Source organism: Arachis ipaensis, chromosome B5 (assembly GCF_059453495.1).
Source record: "Arachis ipaensis isolate K30076 ecotype BB chromosome B5, ASM5945349v1, whole genome shotgun sequence".
In the NCBI taxonomy this organism is placed as follows: domain Eukaryota; kingdom Viridiplantae; phylum Streptophyta; class Magnoliopsida; order Fabales; family Fabaceae; genus Arachis; species Arachis ipaensis.
This window is the reverse complement of record NC_142440.1, coordinates 135263946-135277814: the sequence shown is the minus strand read 5'-3', so window position 1 is coordinate 135277814 and position 13869 is coordinate 135263946. Positions and strand designations below refer to the sequence as shown.

General features: G+C 34.9%; 2 protein-coding genes across 2 annotated transcripts; both read right to left on the bottom strand.

Moving 5' to 3' along the window:
• Positions 1-1488: 1488 nt before the first annotated feature.
• On the bottom strand, positions 1489-2566 carry LOC107644045 (uncharacterized). Its single transcript, XM_016347824.3, has 3 exons — positions 1850-2566; positions 1617-1769; positions 1489-1524 (listed from the first exon to the last, which is right to left on the bottom strand). Exons 1-3 carry the CDS (start codon positions 2564-2566, stop codon positions 1489-1491), a joined length of 906 nt encoding a protein of 301 aa, XP_016203310.1.
• A 3635-nt stretch (positions 2567-6201) lies between these two features.
• DEG1 (DegP protease 1) lies at positions 6202-12264 on the bottom strand. The gene is made up of 8 exons (XM_016347823.3): positions 11752-12264; positions 11487-11609; positions 10447-10618; positions 9983-10020; positions 9157-9355; positions 8870-9022; positions 7390-7524; positions 6202-6475 (listed from the first exon to the last, which is right to left on the bottom strand). The coding sequence occupies exons 1-8, from the start codon at positions 12180-12182 to the stop codon at positions 6398-6400; spliced, it is 1329 nt and encodes a 442-aa protein (XP_016203309.1). The 5' UTR covers positions 12183-12264; the 3' UTR covers positions 6202-6397.
• Positions 12265-13869: the final 1605 nt, after the last annotated feature.

Sequence of the window (13869 nt, the reverse complement as noted above, 5' to 3'; positions counted from 1 at the left end):
TAATTTAAATTAACTTTATAACCATGAAAGATTTGCTCCGTTTGACATTTCTAACCAAACGTCAATTTTTTAAATTTGCCGTTAGTAAGGCTTCTTACGTGGCAAGTATCCTTCCAACTTGGCTTTCCAACGTGGCATTACTGCCTAATTTTACCATAATAACCCTATGTGCTTCTTCTTCATAAGTGTGTGGGTTATTCAAAAATCTGAAACCCTAGCTATGAAAAGTTGAGAATGTAGTTATGAAAGTAGAATATGGATTTATTATGATAGCAATTATGCTTCTTCTTCTGCGTTTATCATGCTTCTTCTGCGATTATGACAAGATTGCGTTTATCATGCTTCTTCTATGTTTATTATGAAAGTAGTTATGAAGATAAGAAAGATTAAGAGAGATATTATAGAAATTAGGATATGAATTTTATCAATTGTTACAGGACTTGTGTTGTGCTTCCTTTCAATCATGTTTCTCGCGTTTAAAATGTAGAATTGAGGTTTGATTTGATTATATTCTTTTTCTGGGTTGATATTGAATTGGAATGAGAAGGGGAATGTGGCGTTGAACCAGTTTCCGGTTTGTTAAAATTTTTTTTGACAAAAGTAACCTAATAGTTATATATTTATTGACATATCTAACCGCGAAACATTGAGAATTTGACAAAAATAACCACTAAAAAAGTTCAAAATTTAACATAATTGGTTATATTTCATATCACAAACACTGATTTAACTTTGATATAACAATTATAAGTTGTGACAATTAACAGTTAATGAAAATTTGTGAACCGAATGAATGAAAATTTGACAAAAATAACCTTTAGATATTTGAAATTTGACATAGCTGCTTATATTTCAAATCACAAACTCTAATTTAACCTTCACATAGCAATATATATGAATGGTGACAATTACTAAATGAAAATTCTTGTACCAAATCAATGTGGGACAATGCCAAATATGTAATCATCTCCCATTAACATAGTAGACATATAAGTTCATGCTAATTCATCATAGTTGTTTGATGAGAATTAAGTAACAAAACAAACCATGGTCAATGTAACTCTAAACCAAAATACTATAACTAAGTTCCCAAAAAGATTGAAGTGAACATGGTCTATGTAACAGGCATATCTAAACACTACAACAAAAGTTTCTTAATCCAATCAATCTTAGGCCCTAACTAGGTGTGGAATTACTACTGCCACTAGAGAATCCAGTTGTTGGTGTTCCAAGTCTTGGAGTCAGTATAAATTGCATGAATCTGGTAGATGTTCCAGCACTAGCACCATGCATGGTTTCTTGGCTAACAATAGGCCTACTTGAGGGGTTGCTTATTGAAGGAGGTCTCATGTTATTGAATAGAGTTGGAGGAGGCCTCTTAGTATTCTTCCTTTTGGCTGGCCTCTTGCTATCAGAAGAAATATTCTGCATTGAAGGTCTTATTGGTGGTGGCCTTATAGGTGCTAGTTGAATTGGAGGTTGGTTGGCTTAAGGAGGAATAAGTGGATCAGGGTTTGGTATCACCTGTTTAGAGAGGAAATAATTGCATTAACAATTAAAAACTATGCTGAAAATAATTACATTAACAGATATAAGTATTTTATTGTCGAAATCACCATAGATGGCGCTGTTACAGGTGCAGCTGGTGCTGCCGGTGCTGCATCTAGAACTGCTGTCGGTGCTGCATCTGGGACTGCTGCTGGTCCTGCTTCTTTGGGTGCAGCCATGTCGTCCTTCTTTTTTTGACATGTTCTACTATTATGTCCGGCCTAAAGAAGCAAGAAATTAAACAAGTGAGGATACAAATATAACATGGTATCAAAATGACATTAATTGTAAACAATCATACAATAAGACAATATTGGCAAACTATTTGTCCATATTTTCGCTTGACTCTGTGAGGATCTGGTTGTGGCTCTGGTGCATCATTCCTTTTGTTTCTCTTCACTGTTGGTCTTCCACTCGGCCTCTTGTATGCTGGAGGCAAAATGTTTGCATACCCATGCTTTTCCCAAAACTCCTTGCTAGGAACAGCTTGAACTAGGAACTCATATGTTTTGTTGTATGCTCCAATAGTGAGCCAATTGTTCGCATATTCCTCGGGTCTTCTATTCTGATATGCTAGAGCAGCACAAGCATGTCGACAGGGGAGACCATTTAATTGCCAAAATCTGCAACTACAAGTTTTCTTGCCCAAGTCTACGCTGACCTTAATTGGCAAGCATTGAACCTCAAATATGTTACCAGCTAAATCACCCGTTGGGAAAGGCCTCCAATGATTGCTATACCTCTTTTCGACTTCCAATCGACTCTGTTGAACTGGAGTAATCCTGCCCATATACCCTACCAGTGCCTTCTTGTTCCTGGCCAAGATGCGCATAATGTAACATCTAATCTCTTCTAGCATGGTGATAATTGGCTTTCCCCTCATCTTTTTTATGCAACCGTTGAAAACCTCGGCATTGTTGTTTGTGATGTTATCGCTCTTCGGCCACTCGCTAAAATGTGATCGACTCCATTGACAAGGTTCAATTCGCCTAAGATATTCACATGCGTGAGGGTTCATCCTCTTAACTCTCTGTCCATGGCAGCATCAAATTCCTGGGGCGTCATGGCTTTTGCACAGCTGAACAATGCTCCTTTGAAGTCAAGACCATTCCATTTTTTAGCAAAACTCTGCCATATATGCCTAGAACAAAATCTATGATGTGATCCTAGCATAACTTCCTGTAGAGCAGGAATAAGACCCTACAATACCCAGCACAACTCAAATATGTTACAGCCATACATTATAATACCAACATACAATACAATCATATAAATATGTTGCAGCTACACAACACCAAAAAATCATACAATCTTATAAAGCATATAAATATCTTATGCATACATGTTTTCTAATAAATAGAAAGCACTTCATTATAATCATGTTAATGCCAAAGAGGCTAATCATAGTTACAAAACGCAACACCTTTAGGAGCTAGAAAATCATTAATTCATTCTAAATTTATTGAAATCGGATAACCACTCTCAACAGCTAATAAATGCACATGTGACCTTTTGTTGATCACTCATGAAACTAAATCCATGTGACCTACCATCACCAAGATCCTCTCGTAATAGCTGAAGAAACCATTTCCAGATGTCTTTTGTTTCTGCAGTAACAATTGCATACGCTATTGGGTAGATGTGATTGTTAGCATCTTGCCCGATTGCTGCCAACAACTGCCCCCATAATACCCTTTAAGAAACGTCCCATCCAAGCAGATAAATGGTCGACATCCACCCAAGAAACCCTTCTTGCAAGCATCAAGACAAATATATATTCTCTTAAAAAGGTTATCTGAATCAGGCATCGGCGTTGTCTCAATAATGACAGTCGAACCAGGATTACACCTTAAAATCTCATCTCAACTATATCAGTGTCGGTTCTCAGTAATTTCAACCCATTTTTAAGTTCCTTATCGGGTTTCAGCCAATAGCACTCATTCACAAAAGTATATCCAATATCCCTTAAGAGACCCTTGATGAAGAAGTTGTTTAGTGTGTCAACGTTAACCCTTCTAACTTCGTTAACATCACCTCCAACATATTTCACATTTCCATCACTATATCTTACAAACTTTTCATCGTGATGTATGAATAGAGTTATATGAGTTGTTGCTGCCATCTAACTAAATATGACACAATATTAAAATTCATACTAGAATTAACATGATTAATTGCTAAAAATTTTAAACCAAATATTCAATTAAAATAAAATAAAATAAAATAAAAATAATTAACATGCAAAATATATTACAATCTGCTATATTATCAATATATTCAAGTTAACAATATAAGTTAACTGTTAATATATTCATGTGAACATAAGTCCCAAAGTTACATACTAACATGCATATTTGAAAATGTGATTAATAATTTATTTGTGCAGCAAGGCAGAAGATTAGTTGAAAATCCACCAATCCCTTAATGGATTTTAATCCTCAAATGATATGATAGCTTATAAATGAAGTAATAAATAGTTCAGGAAGTCAAATCAATCCAATATATTAACAAAATATTAAACTTAAAAGAAAACTGATAGGCAAATAGACGAAGGAAGCACATTGTATTATAGAATCATTGTATCAGTTCATGCTTTTGACCATATAAATGAAGGAAGCACATTGTATTATAGAATCACCCAAAAAAATATATCATATTCCCCATTTTGAACACATCCCTGTAATAGTGCTATAGTCTGCTACATTTTTTTCTTTAAACAATAACTCTCTCTCGTGCACATGTTTAGTTCCCCTTCCTTCCTTCTATGTTTTCTTTAGAGTCTTGTGAAGATGCCTAAAACTAAATTATACACCTGCTCCTGACTGTATCACACCACAAATACTAAAGATTCTACCCTTCTAATAAAGATCATTAGGAACCAGACATTTCAAAATAATTTAGTCCCATTGTATTGGTAGCTATGCCAACCAACTAAAATTGCCCTACCTTCAGATTTTACCGGCCACTATTATGTATAGAGAAATACAAAGTGCAATGCTTCTTCTTAAACTAACAACAATCAATCAAGAACATTTAAATTAGGAATTAACAACAAACAAAAATTACTAAATTAACAATGAATAAAGTATTGAAATTAACAACTTAATCAGCAATCACCAACAATCAATAACTTAATTAGTAAAATCTTTGTAACATTTTCAAAGAAAATCATTAGTAAATTGGGAATTCTGCAATGGCAGCATTTGCCCTAACCTAAAAACCGAAAACAATAATGGAAAAAAGAAAGAGTAGAAGCAGGCACCAACCAGAACACAAGCAACGAGGATGATGACGAGAATGCGACGGCGAGTACTTCGAGAGCACGTTAACGCGATAACGAAGACTGAGACGGGAATGTACAAGTTCTGAATGCACAACACAGAGGACCTCCACGACGGCGAGTACACTTGCAACGCTCACAGACGATGAAAGCCGATGAAGAGCGACGACGTCCGCTGGGTTAGAAGAGAGTTGATATCACCATTGATGAAGAACTGGAGCATCTGCGCGCGAAATCCTTGGTGTTTCTTTTTGGTACCAAGACTCCAAGAGACTCTGATGTCTGATTAGGTGATTAGTTTAGTAACATATTATTTTATTATTAAATTAAAATAAAATAATGACACCTTGGATAATAAACAGCCACGTAGGAAGCCTTACTAACGGCAAATTTAAAAAATTGACGTTTGGTTAGAAATGTCAAACGGAGCAAATCTTTCATGGTTATAAAGTTAATTTAAATTAGTCATGGTAAGTATTGTCAGCGTCTCAATCTTTCATGGTCAGAAATGGCTAATTACTCTTTTATGTTTTATATGTATTAATTGAGTTGCTATTGTTGATATTTGGTAGTAATTAGATTTAATTTTGATTAATTTTCACAATTTCATAATATTTTCTCTTATTGCTCACCAAGTGTTCGATAAAATGTTTACTCTAGTTATGAAGTAGATTTTTAAATTTTTGGCTTGGAGTTGAGTAATTACGGATCCTTGACTTATCAATGTCCGATATTGATTAGTAATTTAGGGTTATTAGTTAATTTGGTTTTCACTAACGCTAATCTTTTACCAAATTTGATTGGTAAGTTGATTAGGAATTGTGGATTGAGACCAATTATGTCTACTTGACTTCTTTCCAATGTTAGAAGATGATGAAGTGAGAATAATTCTTAATAATTATCATGTCTGTGGTTAATAACAAAGATAAAAAGCCTAAATTCTCAACTCTAACCAAGGCTTTTTAAGTATTTAATTACGTTGACTCTATTCTCTTAGCCTCTTTTAGTTTAATTTCATTGTTTTCTAGTACAGTTACCTCTTAATTGTTGCCATGTCAATTGCATGCTTACTAGATAGTTGTTTACTTGTTTATTGCTTTTACTTATTGCAATTTTATTATTATTGCTCTTTAATTTTTAGTTATCTTACCTTTTTGCATTCATATTCAAAATCCCCAAATTTCATGACTGATTATATGCATTCAATTGTCTAAGGGAGAACAATTCAGAATTCAACTCCCGGTTATTGATTTAATTTTTATGACAACCTTCTAAACTTTGATGGAGGGTTATTCACCGATTTAGCCTATACTCATTACGAACTCTAGCTTTTGAATTGCTAAAATTCTAAACCATTGTTTGGCCGTCATCAGGGACAAATAAACGTGGCGAATTATAATACAAAGTTTAATAAAGAAACAAGTTACAAGGATAGTGAGAAGCTAGTGCCATGGTACATATGTACATTTTAAACCTCTGGTCAAGAAACAACCTAAGAATAAAAGCATTAACTAATAATAGCTTCGTTGGCATATGAATGTTATATACACATGTAATATGAATTGTGTATCATGACTCATCAGGCTTTGGCTCAAGAATCACAGGGATCTTCTCCTTGTGATCACCTCGCAACACCTCCACAATCACCTGAAATATCATCATCAAATTAATTACATATTCTTTTTCCATATAAAAGCAGAAAAAGAGCAAAAAAGAGAAGCTATTTGGAAAATCTTATTAAATGTTTAGTATACATATAACACCATCACATCACCAACGCCACCACTCAGAAATCAGGAAATCGGTTACATGAATCAAACCACACCATAATCAAACCACACCATTGCGTTCTATTATAAATCAAGTTTGTACTCATAATAGATTGTGATATTTATACGAAACAAAGCTTAAGTAACAAATCTTATTATAAAATAAATAAATCCCTTCATACCATTTTGTACAATTCACATATAGACATCGAATTAACTTCCGAATTATTGATGAAGAGGAAGTCAATTATCCTTATAGTTGATTAATGAAATAATTTTAATCTCCTAATAGTCAATCCAAATAGACCCTAAATGTTGATCTCTAGTGCAGAGCGATTAGACAGAAACACATCACATCAAAACAGCTTAAGAAAAAATATAAATGTTTTGGAACACTCCTCCAAAATTTAAGTTTTGCATCCTCATCAAGACAAACTCATGATAGAGAATTTACAATACAAAGTTATATGGCACAAAAACAAATCAGATGCTAGCTTGATTGTGTTTGACTAAACAACTATAATGTATATCAAGAATGGTGCACGTTTGCATTTGATTGAGTGTCCAAATGAACAGAACACTAGAACATGTTGCTTGAAGCTATATTTTACCTTGCCTAGTTACATGCAAATCAAATGATTATATGATTTTGTTCCTACAGTTTTATTTTTCTTTGTTGGAAATCTGAGGATTCAAAAGAAATTTTAGAATACCTTGGCCTTAATATTAAAATGAACAAGAGACACAGTATAGGGTGAAATGAAGAATAGAGGGAAGGAATGTGCACCATACCTTATCACCCACTTTACACTGGTCGAGAATTCGGTACAAATCACTTCCATTGGTCACCTTCTTACCATTCACAGATGTGATGATGTCACCTAAAATAAGTCTACCATAGGAATCGCGCTTTGTTGACTGCAAACCCTGCAAAATATAAATTTGAATAGCCCTGTTAGATGAACTCCTCTAAGACACAATTACAAAACCAAATGACCAACCTTTCCTGACTCGAAGGGGTCATCTAGGCAACAAACCTTTGCCTAGGCAAAGAAAGTTTCATGTGGAGATTTAATGAAACACGTGAACTCGAGATTTGGGCCCTTTGTTTGACCCCAAATGGCTGAATAGAGGGGGAAAAGGCTGAGGAGGCAAGGGTGGACACATTGATTCATTTCATAACTCATTTTTTGGTTTTAGTTCATAGTAATAGAGAGGGAAGCTCTCACTTCTCTCTAGATTTTCCCTTAGGGTTTAGATTTGCCATTGTTTTCCTCTTTAACTTTCCTTAGATTTCTCACTTACATACCTGAATTTCTTGTTTCCCATTTCCCATAGTAATTACACTAATTTTCTAGCCTTATTTTCTACATTTCATAGCCTTAATTATGAGCTTTGTAACTTGATGAGCATAGAGGGCTAAACATGTTATGTTAACTCGAGGTTTCCAAGGGATTCATAGAGATGTCTTGAACCCCATTTCACTTTAATGCATAATTCTATTTTTCCACTCTCTTCCTTTACTTCCACCTATATGTTTATGTTAATTGATGAGTATGTGACATGTGAGTTGATTGTGTGTTATTATTCATGATTATGGATATCTATGCATAATGAATTGATTTGCTAAGTGTATATTAATTGATTAGTTGTCAAATGCTTGATGAATAGTGAAGGGTAATAGTTCTTGATTGAGAATTGCTAATACAATTATCTTGTATGTTGGATTGGTTATAGTTCCTAGGGATTGAGATTTTGATTCTTGGTTGCTTATTGCTACTTCTTGGCCAGACTAAAACTCAAGAGATTACAATTGTAGAAAGGTGATTTATGTATGCCTGCTTGATAAAATGCCAAATTGAGAATAGGCTATTCAACTCTTAGGATCTTTGTGCTAGTGTTTCCAATTCTTGAATTACCTCTATTTTGACTTGAATTGCTTCTCAATCTTGCTTAAAATTGCCCTTTATTTTATTGCACGAAACCAAAACCCCATTTCAAACCAAATCAACTACAATATACCCTTCCTTCTAAGAGATGACCCAAGTTACAACCTATAACTACATTAACTATGGTGTAATTTGGTTTATAAATTACAATTTGGTAGCTAGTGCATACAGGAAACATTAGTTTATACTTTTAGAAATGAAGTGTCATGTTACGATATATATCACCTAACCTCAAAAGAAGTTAGTGTGTTTACTCTTATAATTTTCTTTTCTTCATCTTAATGAATTTCCTTTACAAAGATGGCGCACAAATAAAAACTTACTGCTTTCCCAGCTGGACCATTGGCAGGAGCATCTAAGACAAGCACCCCACTAACTCCCAACTGCTCCACAGACTGATCAGGCGCAAACTTGATTCCTAAAATAGGTCTTGTAACCTTCCCAAACTTCACCAATTGTTCAACAATTCCATTCACCTAAATATGTAAAACAAGAATCTCATGACATATTTTAGAGAATACAACAGAGAAAGTAGTGTTTCCAACTTTAGGCAAACGTCAGATGCTGCCTCGATGAGAAAAGCATAAGAAAGGTCGGAGTTATAACTCACAGTGTCCACTGGAATAGAAAATCCAACACCAGAGGAAGCACCGGAGGGGGAATAAATTGCTGTATTTATACCGATGAGATTTCCAGCACTATCTAACAGTGGCCCTCCACTGTTACCAGGATTAATAGCTGCATCTGTCTGTATAACATCTTGAATTGGACGGCCGGTTGCAGCGGAACTAATTTCTCGCCGAAGTCCACTATTGAGAAAGTATATATACCAGCAAAAAACAATCAATACAAAAGCAACATGAGAAATATTTGAGGAAGTATCATTATATGCATGTTTGAAAACAAATCACATTTAACACATGATGGTGGAAGAGAATATAGCATCTTTAATTCAGGAAATGGATTATATCTCTCCCCTTTGTGAAAGAATTCAACATATAGTGTTAGCAATGTTTCATCGCATTACAAATGTCTCTTCAGCTTAATTTTCCCCCTATCCTACTCTCTCTTAGTTAATATAGCTTTTAACCAATCATAGAAGCAGGTTAACATTGGATGCAGTCATATTTTTATTTTTGGTATAATCGATGGGATCTCATTTGTTATTAATTTAATAGCCTTTGCATAAACTGCAAACAGACATCGACAAACAGATAATTTACAATATGGAACATGGCATCTTGAAATTTGTTACAAAAGTTTTGTAAAATTATGGGCAGGACAATTGTTGCTATTTTCAGACACCAATATAAAAGGCTTGAGTATAATCTTACATGAGGAGAGGAAAGTGAGTATCCAAGTAAAATATCATTTCCTAAGTAACGGTTAAAAAAGAAGAAATTTGCATCAAAATATTCAATTTCCTGCATTCATACCTGATGACACCAGTTGTAAGAGTGTGGTCAAGTCCAAACTGCAAGAATCAAGGTCAGATACATTAATAGCTGATTGCCTTGACATTCAATAACTAAAGCACATGGGATTCAAGTTGTGAACATCTAAAAGCTACATAATTCAGTTTGGAAGGCACTACAAAGTAAAAATTCTAAAGCATTTATAACTCAGATCTCTAATACCTTATTTAACATAATTTTAGCATCGATAAAAATGTGTGAACATTAGCAAGCAATGCTGATGAACTGAATAGATGATTATACAAACTACATGTTAGATTAAAGACGACTGCAGTAAGATTGAATCTTCATTATCAACTAAAGTTCAACCCCTTTTTGAGCTAAAAATAACAGTAAACTCAACCAGGATTTCCATATCTTTAGATTGCAACATTCAGGGTTAGTGTATAGTTTCAGTCACCATCAATCAGTATAAAAGATCTCACCGGGTTCCCAATAGCAAACACTTTCTGACCAACGAGCAAGTCAGCAGAAATCCCAATAGGTATAGGCCTGAGTTTTTCTTTAGGTGCCTCAACACGCAACACAGCGACATCCTTGTCTTGGTCAAATCCAACAATTTTGGCATCATAAGTTGACTGGTCAGCAAGAGTGACCCTGCACAAAACTAGCAGCTCTTTCAACATGAGCAATCAATTCATTAGACATATTTTAAACCATCCCAGAATGTGTGTTCACTGTTAAACACTTGACTCAATGGGGTCATAAACAAAGATTCCAGTATTGCCTAATATATCTAACTCAATGCCAACACACACATCTGCTGAAGGAGGAGCAAAACAACACACAATATTATCACTTTGTATCATTGAACCAAATGACTCGAAACAAGAAGAAATTCCATTACACTCTAGAGTATTACTCTTATTCATAGCAATATTTTTGTTGGTGTCATTTAACAAGCATCAGCCCTAGTATTCAACAGGCTTAAAGCCCCAACTTCGACGCTTGCAATGGGTGCAACCATAATGCAAGACGAAGTTACAAGAAACCAAACGAAATAAAGTTGCACATTTGCCCGTAACTATGCGAGAAACTATACTAACAAGAGGTATCACAGCAAGGATAGGGGTTCCAATTACCCTGCCAACACTATAGCGGGAGATTGGTGGTTTCATTTTTACCAATATCACCCTTACAATTGTTGGCCGGTAATGCAGAGCGCAGAGCACTTCCTCTTCTGCAAATCGCACATGAGGAGGTCATGTGCAAATCCATTATCCATACCATTGATTTATCAATATTTTAACATGAGCTTACACTTATTATTGGGAGAATGGGCATTTGAACAAGTCAAATACAACTTACACATGAAAACACCTTATAGTCATCCATTGAATTGTGTGTGGTACTACTAGTACTCTCTAACTAATTATAAATCAAACTAGACATTCTCCAAAAATCAGACACCTAAGCTGGATCCAAAAAAGAAAACAAAGGTATCAAAGATGCAAAACCAACCAACCTGAGATCAGAAGCACCCCGGATAACATGGTAATTGGTCACAACATGGCCATCCTTATCCCAAATAAATCCAGAACCGGAACCTTGCGGAACCTCCAACACATCCAAGGTAAATGCATCCTGCCTAAAACAACAAAGAACTAATTCTTCAGAGACAAAAACAAAAGCCAAATTGCATTCACAAACAATAGCCTACAAGAACGAACAATGAAGACCCAAAAGAGGAAAAAGCAGGAAGATTGAAACTTTGGAGAGAAAATAGTTACTTGACAGCAAGGTTGGTGATGTAGACAACAGAAGGAGTGTTCTCTTGGAAGAGGCGAACGGTGGCGAGTTCATCAGATTGGAGCTTCCTTGGGGTGGTTACAACGAAAGCAGATGCTGAGTCAGCACCGGTGAGGAAGAGTGTGAGAGAGAGCGCCACCGACGTGCAGAAGAGGAAGCAGGAATCCAAAAAAGTACATGAAGAAGAAGAAAAGGAGAGTTTTGGAAGAAGGGTTGTTGTTGTTGGTTTTGAAGAGGGAGATGGAGAAGGTTGTTGAGGGCGAAGGAAGAAGAGGGTGGTGGGTTGACGGAGGGGTCTGGGAAGGTGAAGAAGAGAAGGAGAAGAATGAGAATGGGGTTTGGTGTTTGTGAAGCGAGACAGTGATGATGAAAAATGGAAGAACGTGGAGATGAGTGAACAGGAAGTGGCCATTGCTGTGCTTCTGTTTTTTGGTGTTTGCTACGTTGGATGACTTTTTGAGGCTTCACTCACTCTAAAGTTCTTCCCGGGGTATGTTTTTCTTTTGAGAAAGTATCGGAACAATATTAATTGTGCACAGTACAATGAATTAAAAAAAAAGTAAAATTAAAATTAAAAATTAAATCATTAATTAATTATTTAATTTTAAATTTTAAAATTTAAAAATTAAAAATTAATATTAGTATTTAAATCTATTCACACTATATACAGTTATTTCTAATCTTACCGTAATTTTCAATATACGTCTAAAATTCACCGCCATCTTCTCTGAATCTCATCTCGTATCACTGAATTCCTCGTCGGCCATACCAAGACTGCCGCATCCTCTCACCGACACCGTCCTCACCTCTGTCGGTCAGCCCGATGTGCCTCGCCCTTCGACGCTCAGCCTAATGTTGTTGTCGCTGTTTTCGTGCCTCTCTTCTGAACCGTTTCGCTTTCTCCCATTCCTTCAAGCCTCTTCTCACTGATGATGCCACCATACTCTTCTTCTTCTTTGGATCCAAGCATGGTTAGCTTCTTTCATGATTTGAGCCCTATGCTTCACAACAGTGCTGCTTTTGTCATGACGAGTCCTTTAAAATTATGTTTCACCACAATAATAGTTTCTTCTGTTTATTCATCTTCTTCTTCTATTTTAATGGTCAATTTAGAATGGTCATTTTAGTAGGTATACGGATGGTTATTTTATTTTTATGTAGATGATTATTTTGATTGGATTGAGTTTGGTTATATATAATATGTTAGATGTTCAATTCATTAGGTATGCAGATGATTATTTTTATCCTTAAGTAGATGGTTATTTTTTTAAGGGTGAGTGGCGTGTGGCAAGCCACGTAGCGACGGTGAAATGGGATGATTATTGATGAAGGTGGGATGGCCGCCAGTTGAAAAAAAAGAGAATATTGGAGGATTTCAGATGGTTATTTTTTTGAAATAATTAACTGAATTTTTTAAAATTTGAAATTGAAGAATTTAAAATTTAAAATTTGATGTGAAATAATATCTTTTTTTTAACAAGAGGGCATATTTCCGTAGAATTAATCAAAATGTCAAAAGCATAACACGTCTTCTTATTGATACTACTCATTTTGATACTAAAAAGCCTTCTCCTTTTTATCCTCATGAATCCACCAATACTATGCTTTTTTCTATATTTATATTAGTATTATTTACTTTGTTGGTTGGAGTAATAGGAATCTCTTTTAGCCAAGAAGGAACAAATTTGGATATATTAACCAAATTATTAATCCCTTCTATAGACCTGTTGCATCAAAATTTTCCTAATTCTTTCGATTGGTTTGAATTTTTAACAAATGCAACTGAATAAGAGTTTTTAAATTTATTATTTTGTGAATAATTTTTATTTTTAACTCATATTGGGCTAAATAAGCAGCCCATTGTATACATTATATAAATACCCTATTAGCTTTCTAGCGAAACTCTTTTCTCTTTTCTCTATCAACAAAACAAAAAAAACAAAGCAAATTAACAAAGCTAACTCAGAATAAATAATTTGCTCAAGCTCTTTACTAGGAAAATCCCAAATGACACTATTTTGATTAATTAAAGCTCTATATCGCGCTAATTAATCTGCAGTTTTGTTCGTTTCATGACTAACCCATTCAAAATGGACGAT